Source organism: Desmodus rotundus, chromosome 4 (assembly GCF_022682495.2).
Source record: "Desmodus rotundus isolate HL8 chromosome 4, HLdesRot8A.1, whole genome shotgun sequence".
In the NCBI taxonomy this organism is placed as follows: domain Eukaryota; kingdom Metazoa; phylum Chordata; class Mammalia; order Chiroptera; family Phyllostomidae; genus Desmodus; species Desmodus rotundus.
Window position 1 is genome coordinate 146,374,507 of NC_071390.1, and position 14,070 is coordinate 146,388,576.

Genomic DNA, 14,070 nt, shown 5'->3' on the forward strand with positions numbered 1-14,070 from the left:
TTCTCTTCCCTCCCCTCTGGTTATGGTCAGTTTGTTCTTAATTTCAGGGACTCTGGTTATATTTTGCTTGCTTGTTTGTTCTGTTATTTAGGTTCCACTTATAGGTGAGATCATATGGTATTTTTCTTCCACAACCTGGCTTGCTTCACTTAGGATACTTCTGTCTGCTTCCATCCATGTTGTCATGAAGGGTAGCTACTCCTTCTTACTTTCTGCTGGGATATATTTTTATTGTGTAAATGTACCACACTTTATTGTCCCACTCAAGTACTGATGGACACCTAGCACTGTGTCCAGCACTTGGCTATTGTAAATTGTCTTGCTATGAACACTGGGGTGCACAGGTTCTTTTGATTTAGTGTTTCTGGATTCTTAGGGTATAATCCCAGCTGTGGAACTGCTGTGCTATCCTTTTTAAGTTTCTTGAGTACATTCCATACTGTTTTCCACAGTGGCTGCACCAGTCTGCACTTCCACCAACAGTGCACCAGGGGTCCGTTTTCTCCACAACCTATCCAGCACTTAGTCTTTGCTGATTTGTTTATGATGGCCACACTGACCAGTGTGAAGTGGAATCTTCTAGTTTTAATTTGCATCTCTCTGATGGCTCGTTATGCTGACCATCCTATCATGTGTGTCTGGGCCCTATGGGTGTCATCCTTGGAGAAGTGTCTGTTGAAGTCCTTTGCCCATGTTTTAATTGGATTTTTTGTCTTCCTGTTGTGGAGTTCTTTATATATTTTGGAGATCAAACCCTTTTGCGAGGAGTCTTTGGCAAATATATTTTCCCATTCAGGTGGTCCCTTTTGCATTTTGTTAATGTTTTCTTTATCCATGAAGAAGGGTTTTTTGGGTTTTTTTTTTTTTTTGGTACTGGGTGTTAGTGTACTTTTTTTTTAAATTTAAATATATTTATTGATTATGTTATTACAGTTGTCCCATTTCCCCCCCCACTCCACTCCATCCTGCCCACCCCCCTCCCTCCCACATTCCCCCCCCATAATTCATGTCCTTGGGTCATACTTATAAGTTCTTTGGCATCTACATTTCCTACACTATTTTTACCCTCCCCCTGTCTATTTTCCATCTATCATTTATGCTACTTATTCTCTGTACCTTTACCCCCCTCTCCCCCTCCCACTCCCTTAATGACAACCCTCATGTTCTAGTTGTTTGCCTAGTTTGCTCTTGTTTTTGTTTTATGTGTGGCCATTAATAACTGTGAGTTTGTTGTCATTTTTACTGTTCCTATTTTTGATCTTCTTTTTCTTAGGTAACTCCCTTTAACATTTCATATAATAATGGCTTGGTGATGATGAGCTTCTTTAACTTGACCTTATCTGAGAAGCACTTTATCTTCCCTTCCATTCTAAATGATAGCTTTGCTGCATACAGTAATCTTGGATGTAGGTCCTTTCGTTTAATCTTGGGTAATGTAATTATGATGTGCCTTGGTGTGTTCCTCCTTGGGTCCAGCTTCTTTGGGACTCTCTGAGCTTCCTGGACTTCCCGGAAGTCTATTTCCTTTGCCAGATTAGGGAAGTTCTCCATTATTTGTCAAATAAGTTTTCAATTTTTTGTTCTTCCTCTTCTCCTTCTGGTACCCCTAGAATTCGGATGTTGGAACGTTTCAAGGTGTCCTGGAGGTTCCTAAGCCTCTCCTCATTTTTTTGAATTCTTGTTTCTTCATTCTTTTCTGGTTGGATGTTTGTTTCTTCCTTCTGGTCCTCACCATTGATTTGAGTCCCAGTTTCCTTCTCATCACTATTGGTTCCCTGCACATTTTCCTTGTTTCTCTTAGCATAGGCTTCATTTTTTCATCTGTTTTTCGAACAGATTCAACCAAGTCTGTGAGCATATTGATAACCAGTGCTTTGAACTGTGCATCCGATAGGTTGACTATCCCTCCCTTGCTTAGTTGTATTTTTTCTGGAGCTTTGAAGTGTTCTGTCATTTGAGCCATTTTTTTTTTTTTTGTCTGTCTGTCTTGGCGCATCTGTTACTTTAAGGGGCGGAGCCTTAGGTGTTCACCGGGGCGGGGTAATGCTGGTGGCTGCGCTGTGACGCTGTAGGTGTTGGAGGGGCCGAGTGGGAGCAATGGCGCCTGCCTCACTGTCCTCCGGATTTCAATCTTTCACTCTGATACCCACAATCAAACTGGGCCACTCTGGTGCTGGTTCCCGAGTAAGTGGGCCTGTGCACACACTAGGCCCCTGTGGGTCTCTCCAACAACCTCCTGTGAGGCTGGGAGTCTCTCCTGCTGCCGCCCCAACCCCCAGGGGCACTTTCAATCAGAGGTTTGAGGCTTTATTTCCCTGAGCTGGAGCCCTGGGTTGCATGGTCTGCTTTGCTGCCCGCTGTTCATCAGGTTTATCTGTGGGCGAATGTGGTGCCGCAGGGTGCTACCTGCCACTCTGCCTGCCCCACTCTCCGCCACTCTGAGTCCGGCCCTCTGGGTTTAACTGTGCAAATGTGGAGCCGCAGGTTCTGCTAGTGCTCGGACTGCCTGCGCCATTTGTCCCACACTCCGCCAGTCTCAGTCCTGCCACAGCCACGGGAGCCCTCTCCACCCTGGTGCCCGTCTCTGCCCCTCCTACCAGTCTGGATGTGTTTATTTTCTATTTCTTTGGTGTCAGTCCCCCTTGCTGTTCGATTCTCTGTCAGTTCTGGTTGTGCGAGGAAGCGCAGTGTGTCTACCTACGCCGCCATCTTGGTTCCATGAAGAAGCTTTTAATTGTGATTAAGTCCCATTTGTCTACTCTCTCCTGTATGTCCCTTGTTCTAGGGGACATATCGGTGATAATATTGCTGCAAGGGTATATCTGAGAGTTTCCTGCCTGTCCTTTCCTCTAGGACTTTTGTGGTATCATGACTTATGTTTGAGTCTTTTATCCAGCTTGAATTTATTTTTGTGTATGCCGTAATTTGGTCAATTTTCATTTTTGCATGTAGGTGTCCAGCTCTCCCAACACCCTTTGTTGAAGAGGCTATTTTTGCTGTATTTTATGCCGCTGCCCCCTTTGTTAAATAATAATTGACTGTAGAGACTTGGATTTATTTCTCTGCTCTCTACTCTGTTCCATTGCTCCATGTGTCTGTCCTTATGCCAGTACCAGGACCTTTTGATTACAGTTGCCTTGTAATACAGTTTGATATCAGGTATTGTGATCCCTCCAACTTAGTTCTTCTTTCTCAAATCTGCCAAAGCTTTTCAGGGTGGTTTATGGTTCCATATAAATTTTTGAAGTGTTTCTTGTATGCCTGTGAAATATGCCATTGGTATTTTAATAGGTATTTCATTGAATCTATGAATTGCTTTGGGTAGTATGGACATTTGGATTATGTTAATTCTTCCTATCCATGAACATGGTATATGTTTCCATTTGTTTGTGTCTTCCTTCATTTCTTTCTGCAGTGTTGTGTAGTTTTCTGAGTAGAGGTGTTTTATGTTCTTGGTGAAATTTATTCCTAGGTATTTTATTTTCATTGTTGCTGTAACAAATATGATTTTTTTCCTGATTTCTGTTTCTGGTATTTTATTGTTGTTATACAATAATGTCTTCAATTTCTGAATATTGTCGTTGTAGCCCAATGTTTCGCCAATTTCATTTATTATGTTGAGCAGTTTTGGGGGGGAGTCTTTAGGATTTTCCCTGTATATTATGATGTCTCTGCAAATAATGACTGTTTTACTTCCAGCTTTCCAATTTGGGTGCCTTTTATTTATTTCTTTTCTGTGATCACTGTGTATAGGACTTCCAATACTATGTTGAATAGAAATGGTGAAAGAAGTAATCCTTGTCTTGTTTTTGATCTTTGTGGGAAAGGTTTTAGTTTTTGCCCTTTGAGTATGTTGGTGGCTGTAGGTCTTAGATGTGTTTCATGAACCTTGTTGCATGAGTAGATCAAGAAACTAAGATGGCTAAAGTAGAAGATACAAGAAATGTAAGCATAGAAGTAGCCAATGGTGGTATGGGATAAGTGGAATATTTGTAATATGTATTATTCTATGCGTGTATATCCAAGCTGACGAAGTCATAACACTTTGTCTGTTGATGAATGAATTATGTATTCAACTGACCTCTCCTCACAGTTTTGTACTTCCCAAGTTACAGAACACATTCATGAACATGATAAATATTTGTCACCTGAGGTAGAAATGATTCTGATGGTTGAATGAAGGATATGCCGTTTCATTCTGTTTCCCATTTATTCTGTCCAGGTCATGACTTGTTTCTCTGATTGAAGATCACTTTTCTCCCACCAGGCCTTAAGGTCATTTTGGTATATGCACATATTTCTCTTTTAGTTAGAATCTTTAGAGATATAATTATACTCTTGACATGTCAACTACATGTTTTGTTAAACCTATATTCTTGTTAGATCCTACAGTATTTGTAGTGTATTCTATATTTCTGTTTAGTTGGTCTTCTTATCCACCCACCCCCTTAAAAGAATAAATGAAATTCTAACACCTAATGTAGTCACATCCAAAGCCAATCATGAGCATTCGTCTCCATACTAATTCTGCATGAATGTATAGTTGGCTTTCATATTTTCATATAATTGAGGATAATTCCTTTTGCTTTTTAGATTCTCCTGAGGCATATTCTTTATTACAGGTAATAACTTTTATGTGTTTATATTTTGTTATTAGAACAGATTATATGAAATGTGTATTATTTATTAATCATTTTGTTACAAAACTCATTTAGCCTGCCTTTGAAGTGAAGGATCCTGTTCCTAAAAAATCAGTCAGAAGGAATTCTGTACAAATATCCAGATCAGGTAAGTTTTATACTAGAAATTTAACTCTGGAAAGGAATAAATGAATATATTTGACATGCTCATAGTGTTCCTATTCCTAATTTCTTTCTTTTGGAAGTTTAATGGTAGGTTTTGACATAGGTAATGTAGATGGCATTGTTGGGATTCATGTTTGATATTTACAAGAAAAATACCAAGATATCTAAATGTAAACTTTACATAAGATGTTTTTACTTTTGTTTTGATAACATGAGGTTCTCTACGGGCAAGTTTTTTAGAATGCCTTCACTTATTAGGGATTCCTAGAGCTTTATTTTTAGACTGTGATTTTTCTACTGTTTTAAAATGCTTCTTTGATTTTACCTAGGGTAAAACTGAAGTTGCCAACATGTCATGTTTTTTTGAAATGTATTTAATTGATTATGCTATTATAATTGTTCCAATTTTTCCCCTTTGTTCCCCTCATCCCAGTCTACCCCATTCCTTTCAGCCATTGTCCCCTTAGTTTATGTACATGGGTCATGAATATATGTTCTTTGGGTACTTCACTTCCTATACTTTTCTTAACATTCCCATGTCTACTCAGTACCTACCAATTTGTACTTTTTAATTCCTGCACCTTTCCTCCCATGGGTCCTCTTCCTCCTCCCAACTGATAGCCCTCCAAATGATCTCTATAACTATGATTCTGTTTTTGTTCTACTTGTTTGTTTAGTTTGTTTTATTGATGCCCTTGTTGATAGTTGTGAATTTATTGCCACTTTAATGTCCATAGTTTTGATCCTCCTTTTCTTAAATAAGTCCCTGTGGCATTTCATACAATAATGGCTTGGTCATGTGGGACTCCTCTATCTTTGTCTAATCTGTGGGGCAGTTTATCTTCCCTTCCTTTAGAAATGATGCTTTTGCTGGATAGAATAATCTAGGTTGTAGGTCCTTGCTTTCCATTACTTTCAATACTTATTCTCATTCCCTTCTTGTGTGCAAAGCTTCTTTTCAGAAATCAGCTGACATTCTCAAGGGAACACCTTTGTAGGTAACCCTCTGATTTTCTCTTGCTGCTTTTAAGATTCTTCTGTATCATTAACCTTTGGTATTTTAATCATGATGTATCTTGGTGTGATCCTCTTTGGGTCATTTTTGATTGGAGCTCTGTCTGCTTCCTGGACTTGTATGTGTGTTCCCTTCACCAAATTGGGGAAGTTTTCTTTCATTATTTTTTCAAAGAAGTTTTCAATTTCTTGCTTTTCATTTTTTCCTTCTGACACCACTATGATTTAGATGTTGGTGGGGTTGAAGTTTTTCCAGATTCTCCTTAGCCTGTCTTTTTTTTGCAGGAGGGGGGGATCCTTTTTTATTTGTGCTGTTGTGTTTGAACGTTTTTTTTCCTTCCTCATGTTTAAATCATTGATTTGATTCTGGGATTCATGTTCTCCAGTGTTGGCTCAGTGGAAATTTTTCTTTATTTCACTTAGTGTAAACTTCCTTTCTGCTTGGGTCATTTTTATATATTGAAGTACACAGTGCATTCCTTGAGCATCCTTATAACCAGTGTTTTGAACTCTGCATCTGATAGATTGCTTATCTCCCTTTTGTTTAGATAGTTTTCTGGAGTTTTGTTCTTTTCTTCCACTTGGGTCATATTTCTTTGTCTCTTTATTTTGGCAGCCTCTTTGTGTTTGTTTCTATGTATTGGGTAGAGCTGCTTTGACTCCCTGTCTTAGTAGCATGGCCTATTGTAGCAAAGTGCGATCCACAGTCTTTGGCTGATTCCTCTGGGCATGGTTGTTCCCAGGGTGGGCCAAGCTGCTCTGCAAAGCTGGCTTTTATTAGCACTGTTTCCAGGTGTGTGTCAGCAAACATCCTAAGTCACCACAGTATCTGCCTCTTCCTGCTAGCCTGCTGTCCATCTTAGTTCAGTCGCAGAGCCAACTATTTCTGGTATGGCTTCTGGTGGAAACCAGGGGCTGTGATTCCTGATCTCCCATGGTGGGTGCCATTCAGACGTCAGGGAAGATGGTGCGTGTGTTCCCCTTCCCAAGATACTAGTCTGAATCTGTCTGGGAGTATTTCCAGGTACTCAGCATGGCGGGGCACCTAGTAGGCTCTCACAGCCCAGATTTTGGGTCTCCTGGATGCCTGGTTGGTGTTTCTGTGTCTCTCCCATGAGGGTGAAGCATCAGTGTGTTTCCCAGGAAAGTGTGTGGATTGGCTGTGCCCTACAGCCAGTCTCTGACACCTGAGTCTGTTTATGTTGCTGCCTTCTCAGTAAGGGTTGAGATGCAGGATAGTAGAAAAGAAATAAAAAACCCAAACAAAAGAAAACTCCAAGACAGATCAAAATTGAAAAGAGAACAATGAAAGGTGCAGGGAGTAGAGGACAGGATTTCAGAGGGTGTGGTGAGCACAATTCAGGACAGTGGTGCAGAGAGTGGGAGGAGTGGTATCCCACAGGGTAGGGTAATTGATTTTACCCTGGGAGGGGATAGCTTTTCTCCAGAAAAATGGCTGCTATGTAGCCCAGGTATATCCTGGCCCCGAAAATCCAACAGCCACTCCCCCAATTCCCTCCCCAGGGCATCCCAGTCCACACACTCCTCATGTGAGTCCAGTCTATGCCACCTTCCCTTCCCTGAGCCCCAAGGTGGCTAGCTGCAAACACAAAACTTGTGCTTTGAGCATTTAAGGAAAAAAACAGATGGTGGGTTTGTCTCTAGCAGTTTTCATCTTTCCCCAGCAGAGAGAGCCCCTGTTGCCTTTCTCTGGTGGATGCTAAGTGGTGGCCTGATGTAGGCACTGGTTCTCTGTGCTAGGGGGCCTGGTCTATGGTCCTGGCTTCACTCCTCTGAGGGAGAATGTCCCACAGGCACCCTGCTGCCTCAGCCCACTGCCTGTGTGTGCAGGGCCAGCCCCTTTAAGATGTCCCTGCTTTTCCTACTGGTATAGGGGTGGGTTTTTTGGCTGTCCTTGGTTAAAAGTCTCTTTTTCTGGTGGCCTGCGGTTTAACTTAGGTGATTGTTCTCCTCTTTAATTTAATTTCCAGTCTGGTTCTGGGAGACTGTGCATAATATATTCTTCTGCTCTGCCACCATCTTACCAGATGTGATTATTTTTCTTTCTAAAAAAGAAAAATCCTCTCTGGCCTCCAAATCTCTTTCCCATAGTGCTAGGATTTGAACGTCACAATACAGACTCACGTTTTTGTTCATTAATGGTCCGTGGATTTCTTCAAATGAAGTCCAGGTTACAGCCATGGATATCAGTGTTCTGCAAAACTGACCTGGATCCAAGTTTCCAGGAGGACCCCAGGAGGAGCGCTCCACCCATCCCAACGGCCTACACAGCCGGGCACCACTTTCCTTGTTTTGTTTCCGATTGCTTTGTTCATTAATGTTGGGTGAATGAATTTGTGAGTGAAAACTTGAGATGTTTCTGTTCCTTGAACTTTGTGACATGTAATATTTCTAAATGCTTTGTTGAAGTTTTCAATAGTTAGAAGTTTCTCTTAAGTAAATATTCAGCTAAAGATTAAGGTTAATTTAAACTCTCAATTGATAAAATGTGTTTTCCATTTTTATAAAGATTATAGCTTTTAACTGTTTTAAGTTGCTCATTTTAACTAATATATATATTTGTCAGCAAAACTAGACTTAGAAGTGGCATCAGGGGAAGAGGAAGAAAGGCTTGATGGAAGTGAAAATAACCACACACAGGTATGTAAAATTTAAATGTAAATTTCTAGTATAATACTGTTTCCTATGTTTTTATAATGTAACATAGTCTAAGTAAAATTACCTTTCAAGGTGGGCTTTTAGAGTCAATAGATTATAACTGAAAATTTAATTTTTATAAAATTTTAACTACTTATGAGACTTAATTATTGTTAGAATCTGTAGTAACTTATAGCTAAACTTTATCCTTGTAATTGAGGAAAAAAATTCCCAAATATTGTTTGCTTCTTTCATTTTAATAACTTCCTTACATGATAAAGAAGGTAGCATCAAATGCCAAATCATATCATTAAACAGTTAAAATGATGAACAATGTAACATGATGGCCATTGAGTTGGATTCATGTGAAAAGAGTAATCACAGTCAGTGGTTCAGAATTTTCAGTGTCATATCGATACTCACTAGTGCCAAGGTTAAAGCTTTGTGCTGCCTTGTGATCACTATGTAATTGAATTCAGGGTCTACATAGAGGGAGAGAAAGGGGTCATAAAATCATTTCAATTGCCAATTAAGAGTATCACGTCATTTCAAATTGAACCTTTTGCTGTTAGGGTACAAATGATAACTTTCTAATTTATTTCATTTCAGGGTAGAAAATCAGTAAATATTATTAAATTTTTATCCACTCTCACAGGTGAATATTAGCATAAATTAGAATTGAATGAACCAGATAACTATATCAATGCCTACACAATCATAGTATATTATGTGAATTTAAATTTAGGAATTCACTTTTCTTTTTGATTTATATTAATGATTTTGGCCCATAATAATGTACAGTTTGCCTCTTTTCCAGTTACTATTCTTTAAAAAAAAATCTTTGTTTTAGTGTCTGGGGTGGGGTTGGGGGAGGGGAGAAAATGCAGAGAACTGTAATTGAGCAGCAATAAAAAAAATGTTTCATAAAAAATATCTTTGTTTTTAAATTTTATTTTAAATTACAGTTTACATTCATTATTATTTTGTATTGGTTTCAGGTGTACAGCATAGTGGTTGGATGGTCATATACTTTACAAAGTATTTCCCTGGACATTTCCAGTACCCACCTGGCCACATACATATTTATTACAATATCATTGACTATATTCCATATGCTGTACTTTACATCCCCATGACTATTTTGTAACTACCAATGAATATTTCTTAATTCCTTTTTTCTCCTTAACTTTCTTTTTTTAATTTATTTTTATTGTGTTTTTTCCATCACCATTTATCCCCCTTATATCCCTTCCCTCCATAATCACCACACTCTTGTCCATGTCCATGAGTCCTTTTCCGTTTTTGCTCAATCCCTCCACCCCTACCCTCTTCCCCAAAGGTGTTTATCTGCTCTCAATGAGTCTGTCTGTACTTTGTTTGTTAGTTCAGTTTGTTCAATAGATTCCACATATGAGTGAAATTATATGGTGTTTGTCTTGCTCTGACTGGCTTATTTCCCTTGGCATAATATCTCATAATGTCACAAAGGGTAACATTTTCTTCTTTTTCACAGATGAGTAGCATTCCATTATGTAAATGTACCGTACTTGTCTTATCTGCTCATCTACTGAGGGACACTTGGGCTGCTTCCATATCTTAGCCATTGTAAATAATGCTGCAATGAACATAGGGGTGCTTATGTTCTTTCAAATTGATAACTTTGAAAATTCCCACATAAATTCCCAGAGAGGGAATTACTGCATCATAGGCAGTTCCATTTTTAACTTTTTAAGGTATCTCCATACTGCTTTCCATAGTTGCTGTACCAGTCTGCCTTCCCACCAATAATGCAAGAGGATTCCCTTTTCTCTACATCCTCATCACCACTTGTTGTTCGTTGATTTATTAATGATGGCCATTCTGACTGGTGTGAGGTGATACCTCATTGTGGTTTTAATTTGCATTTCACTGGTGCTTAGTGACATTGAGCATCTTTTCATGTGTCTATTGGCCATCTGTATGTCCTCCTTAGAGAAGTGTGTATTTAGGTCCTTTGCCTATTTTTTAATTGGATTGTTTGGTTTTTTGGTATTGAGTTTTATAAGTTCTTTATAAATTTTTGGTATTTTTAAATTACAGTTTACATTCCTTATTATTTTGTACTAGTTTTAGATGTAGAGCATAGTGGTTAGATAATCATATACCGAACAAAGTATTTCCCCCAATATTTCCAGTACTTGGAACCTTACGTAATTATTATAATATTATTGACTATATTTCTTAAGCTGTTTTACATCCCCATGACTATTTTGAATACTTCCTAATTTCTTTTTTTTAATATATTTATTGATTATGCTATTACAGTTGTCCCATTTCCCCCCCACAATCCACTCCATCCTGCCCACCCCCTCCCTCCCACATTCCCCCCCTATAGTTCATGTCCATGGGTCATACTTATAAGTTCTTTGGCTTCTACATTTCCTACACTATTCTTACCCTCCCCCTGTCTATTTTCCACCTATCATCTATGCTACTTATTCTCTGTACCTTCCCCCCCCACCCACTCCCCTATTGACAACCCTCCATGTGATTTCCATCTCTATGGTTCTGTTCCTGTTCTAGTTGTTTGCCTAGTTTGCTCTTGTTTTTGTTTTAGGTGTGGTCGTTAACAACTGTGAGTTTGCTGCCATTTTTACTGTTCCTATTTTTGATCTTCTTTTTCTTAGGTAACTCCCTTTAACATTTCATATAATAAGGACTTGGTGATGATGAACTTCTTTAACTTGACCTTATCTGAGAAGCACTTTATCTTCCCTTCCATTCTAAATGATAGCTTTGATGGATACAGTAATCTTGGATATAGGTCCTTGCATTTAATCTTGGGTAATGTAATTATGATGTGCCTTGGTGTGTTCCTCCTTGGGTCTAGCTTCTTTGGGACTCTCTGAGCTTCCTGGACTTCCTGGAAGTCTATTTCCTTTGCCAGACTGGGGAAGTTCTCCTTCATTATTTGTCAAATAAGTTTTCAGTTTTTTGTTGTTCCTCTCCTCCTTCTGGCACCCCTATAATTCAGATGTTGGAATGTTTCAAGATGTCCTGGAGGTTCCTAAGCCTCTCCTCATTTTTCCGAGTTCTTGTTTCTTCATTCTTTTCTGGTTGGATGTTTCTTTCTTCTTTCTGGTCCACACCGTTGATTTGAGTCCCAGTTTCCTTCACATCACTATTGGTTCCCTGTACATTTTCCTTTGTTTCTCTTAGCATAGGCTTCATTTTTTCATCTGGTTTTCTAACAGATTCAACCAATTCTGTGAGCATCTTGATAACCAGTGTTTTGAACTGTGCATCCGATAGGTTGGCTATCTCTTCCTCACTTAGTTGTATTTTTTCTGGAGCTTTGAAGTGTTCTGTCATTTGGGCCTTTCTTTTTTTTTTTTTTGTCTTGGAGCGTCTGTTACTTTAAGGGGTGGAGCCTTAGGTGTTCACCGGGGTGGGGTAACGCTGGTTGCTGCGCTGTGATGCTGTACGTGGGGGAGGGGCCGAGAGGGAGCAATGGCGCCCCCCTCACTCTCCTCCGGATTTCAATCTTTCACTCTGATACCCACAATCAAACTGGGCCCCTCTGGTGCTGGTTCCCGAGTGGGTGGGCCTGTGCACACTCCAGGCCCCTGTGGGTCTCTCTAATGACCTCTCCTATGAGGCTGGGAGTCTCTCCTGCTGCCGCCCCAACCCCCATGGGCGTTTTCAATCAGAGGTTTGAGGCTTTATTTCCCCGTGCTGGAGCCCTGGGTTGTGAGGTCTGCTTCGCTCCCCGCCATTTGTCTTATCTATGCGCGAATATGGGGCCGCGGGGTGCTATCCACTGCTCTGCCTGCCCCGTTCTCCACCACTCTGAGTCTGGCCCCTCTTGGTTTATCTGCACGAATGTGGGGCTGCAGGGTCTGCTAGTGGTCGGACTTCCTGCCCGATTCATCCCACACTCCGCCAGTCTTGGTCCCGCCACAGCCACTCTAGTCCTCTCCACCCCGGTGCCCATCCCCGCCCCTCCTACTGGTCTAGATGAATGTTTATTTTTTATTTCCTTGGTGTGGACTTCCTTGCCGTTCTATTTTCTGTCAGTTCTGGTTGTGCGAGGAGGCGCAGTGTGTCTACCTACGCCTCCATCTTGGTTCTCTCACTTCCTAATTTCTTTACCTTTTTCACCCAATCTCCCAACCCTCTCCCTTCTGCCAACCATCAGTCTGTTCTCTGTATCTATGAGTTTGTTTTTCTTATGTTTTTGTGTTTATTTTGTTCATTAAGTTTCACACAGAAGTGAAATCATAGGTATTTGTTTTTCTCTGACTTATTTCACTTAACCTGACACCCTCTAGATCCATCACTGCTATTGCAAATGGTAAGATTTCACTTTTTTAAATGGATGAGTAGTATTCCATTGTATGTATGTACCACTGCTTTTTTAGTCACTCATTTGTTGAGGGGCACTTGGGTTGCTTCCATAGCTTGGCTATTGTAAATAGCACTGCAGTGAGCATAGGGGTGTATATATATTCTTCAAATTAGTGTTTTGGCTTTCTTCAGATATATACCCAAAAGTAGAATCACAGGTCATGAGGCTGATCCATTTTTATATATATTTCAGGGTGCTCTGTACTTTTCATAGTGACTTCACCGATCTGCATTGTCACCAAGAGTGCACAAACATTCCTTTTTTTCAAATTCTCACCAGCACTTGTCATTTGTGGATTTATTGATGATAGCCATTCTAATAGGTGTGAGATGACATCTGATTGTGGTTTTAATTTGCATTTCTCTGATAATGAGTGACATTAAGCATCTTTTCATATGTCTATTGTCCAACTATATGTTTTCTTTGGGGAATTGTCTATTCAGATCCTCTGCTCTTTTTTTATAGTCCAACTAATTGGATTGTTCATTTTTTTGGTGTTGATTAGGATGGGTTATTTATAAATTTTGGATTAACCCCTTATCAGGTGTATCATTAGCAAATATGTTCTCTCATCCAATAGGTTGTCCTTTCATTCTGTTGATAGTTTATTTTGCTGTGCAGATGCTTTAGTTTGATGTAGTCCAATCTGTTGATTTTTCCTCTGTTTCCCTTGCTCTGGGAGATATATGGGCAAAATTATTGCTACATGAGATGTCTGAGATTTTACTGCCTATATTTTCTAATAGGACTTCTATGGTCTTGCAACTTACATTTAAGTCTTTTATGAATTTTTAGTTTATTCTTGTGTATGATGTGAGTGGGTGGTCAAATTTAATTTTTTCCCATGTACCTGTCTAATTTTCCCAATACTATCTATTGAAAAGACTGTCTTTACTCCACTGTAACTCTTGCCTCCTTTGTCAAATATTAATTGACCATAAAGGTGTGGGTTGATTTCTGGGCCTCTGTTCTATTCCAGTGATATATGTGTGTGTTTTTATGCCAGTACCAGGCTGGTTTAATTACAATGACCTTGTAGTATAGTTTGATATTATGTATTGTGAAACTTCCATCTTCATTTTTCTTAAGATTTCTGAAGGTATTTGTGGTCTTTTTTGGTTTCATATTAATTTTTTGGAATATTTGTTCTAGTTCTATAAAATATGCCATTGTTTTTTTAATAGGAATTGTGTTAAATCTATAGAT

At 39.5% G+C, this 14,070-nt stretch overlaps 1 protein-coding gene across 1 annotated transcript in view; it reads left to right on the forward strand.

Annotated features, from left to right (window-relative positions):
* LOC112316790 (ankyrin repeat domain-containing protein 26) overlaps positions 1-14,070 on the forward strand; it is a 187,305-nt gene that overhangs the window by 134,260 nt on the left and 38,975 nt on the right. The window contains exons 55-57 of the mRNA XM_071221352.1: positions 4,594-4,622; positions 4,716-4,788; positions 8,407-8,480. Coding sequence (XP_071077453.1) covers positions 4,594-4,622; positions 4,716-4,788; positions 8,407-8,480 — 176 coding nt within the window. The remainder of the gene's footprint in view (positions 1-4,593; positions 4,623-4,715; positions 4,789-8,406; positions 8,481-14,070) is intronic.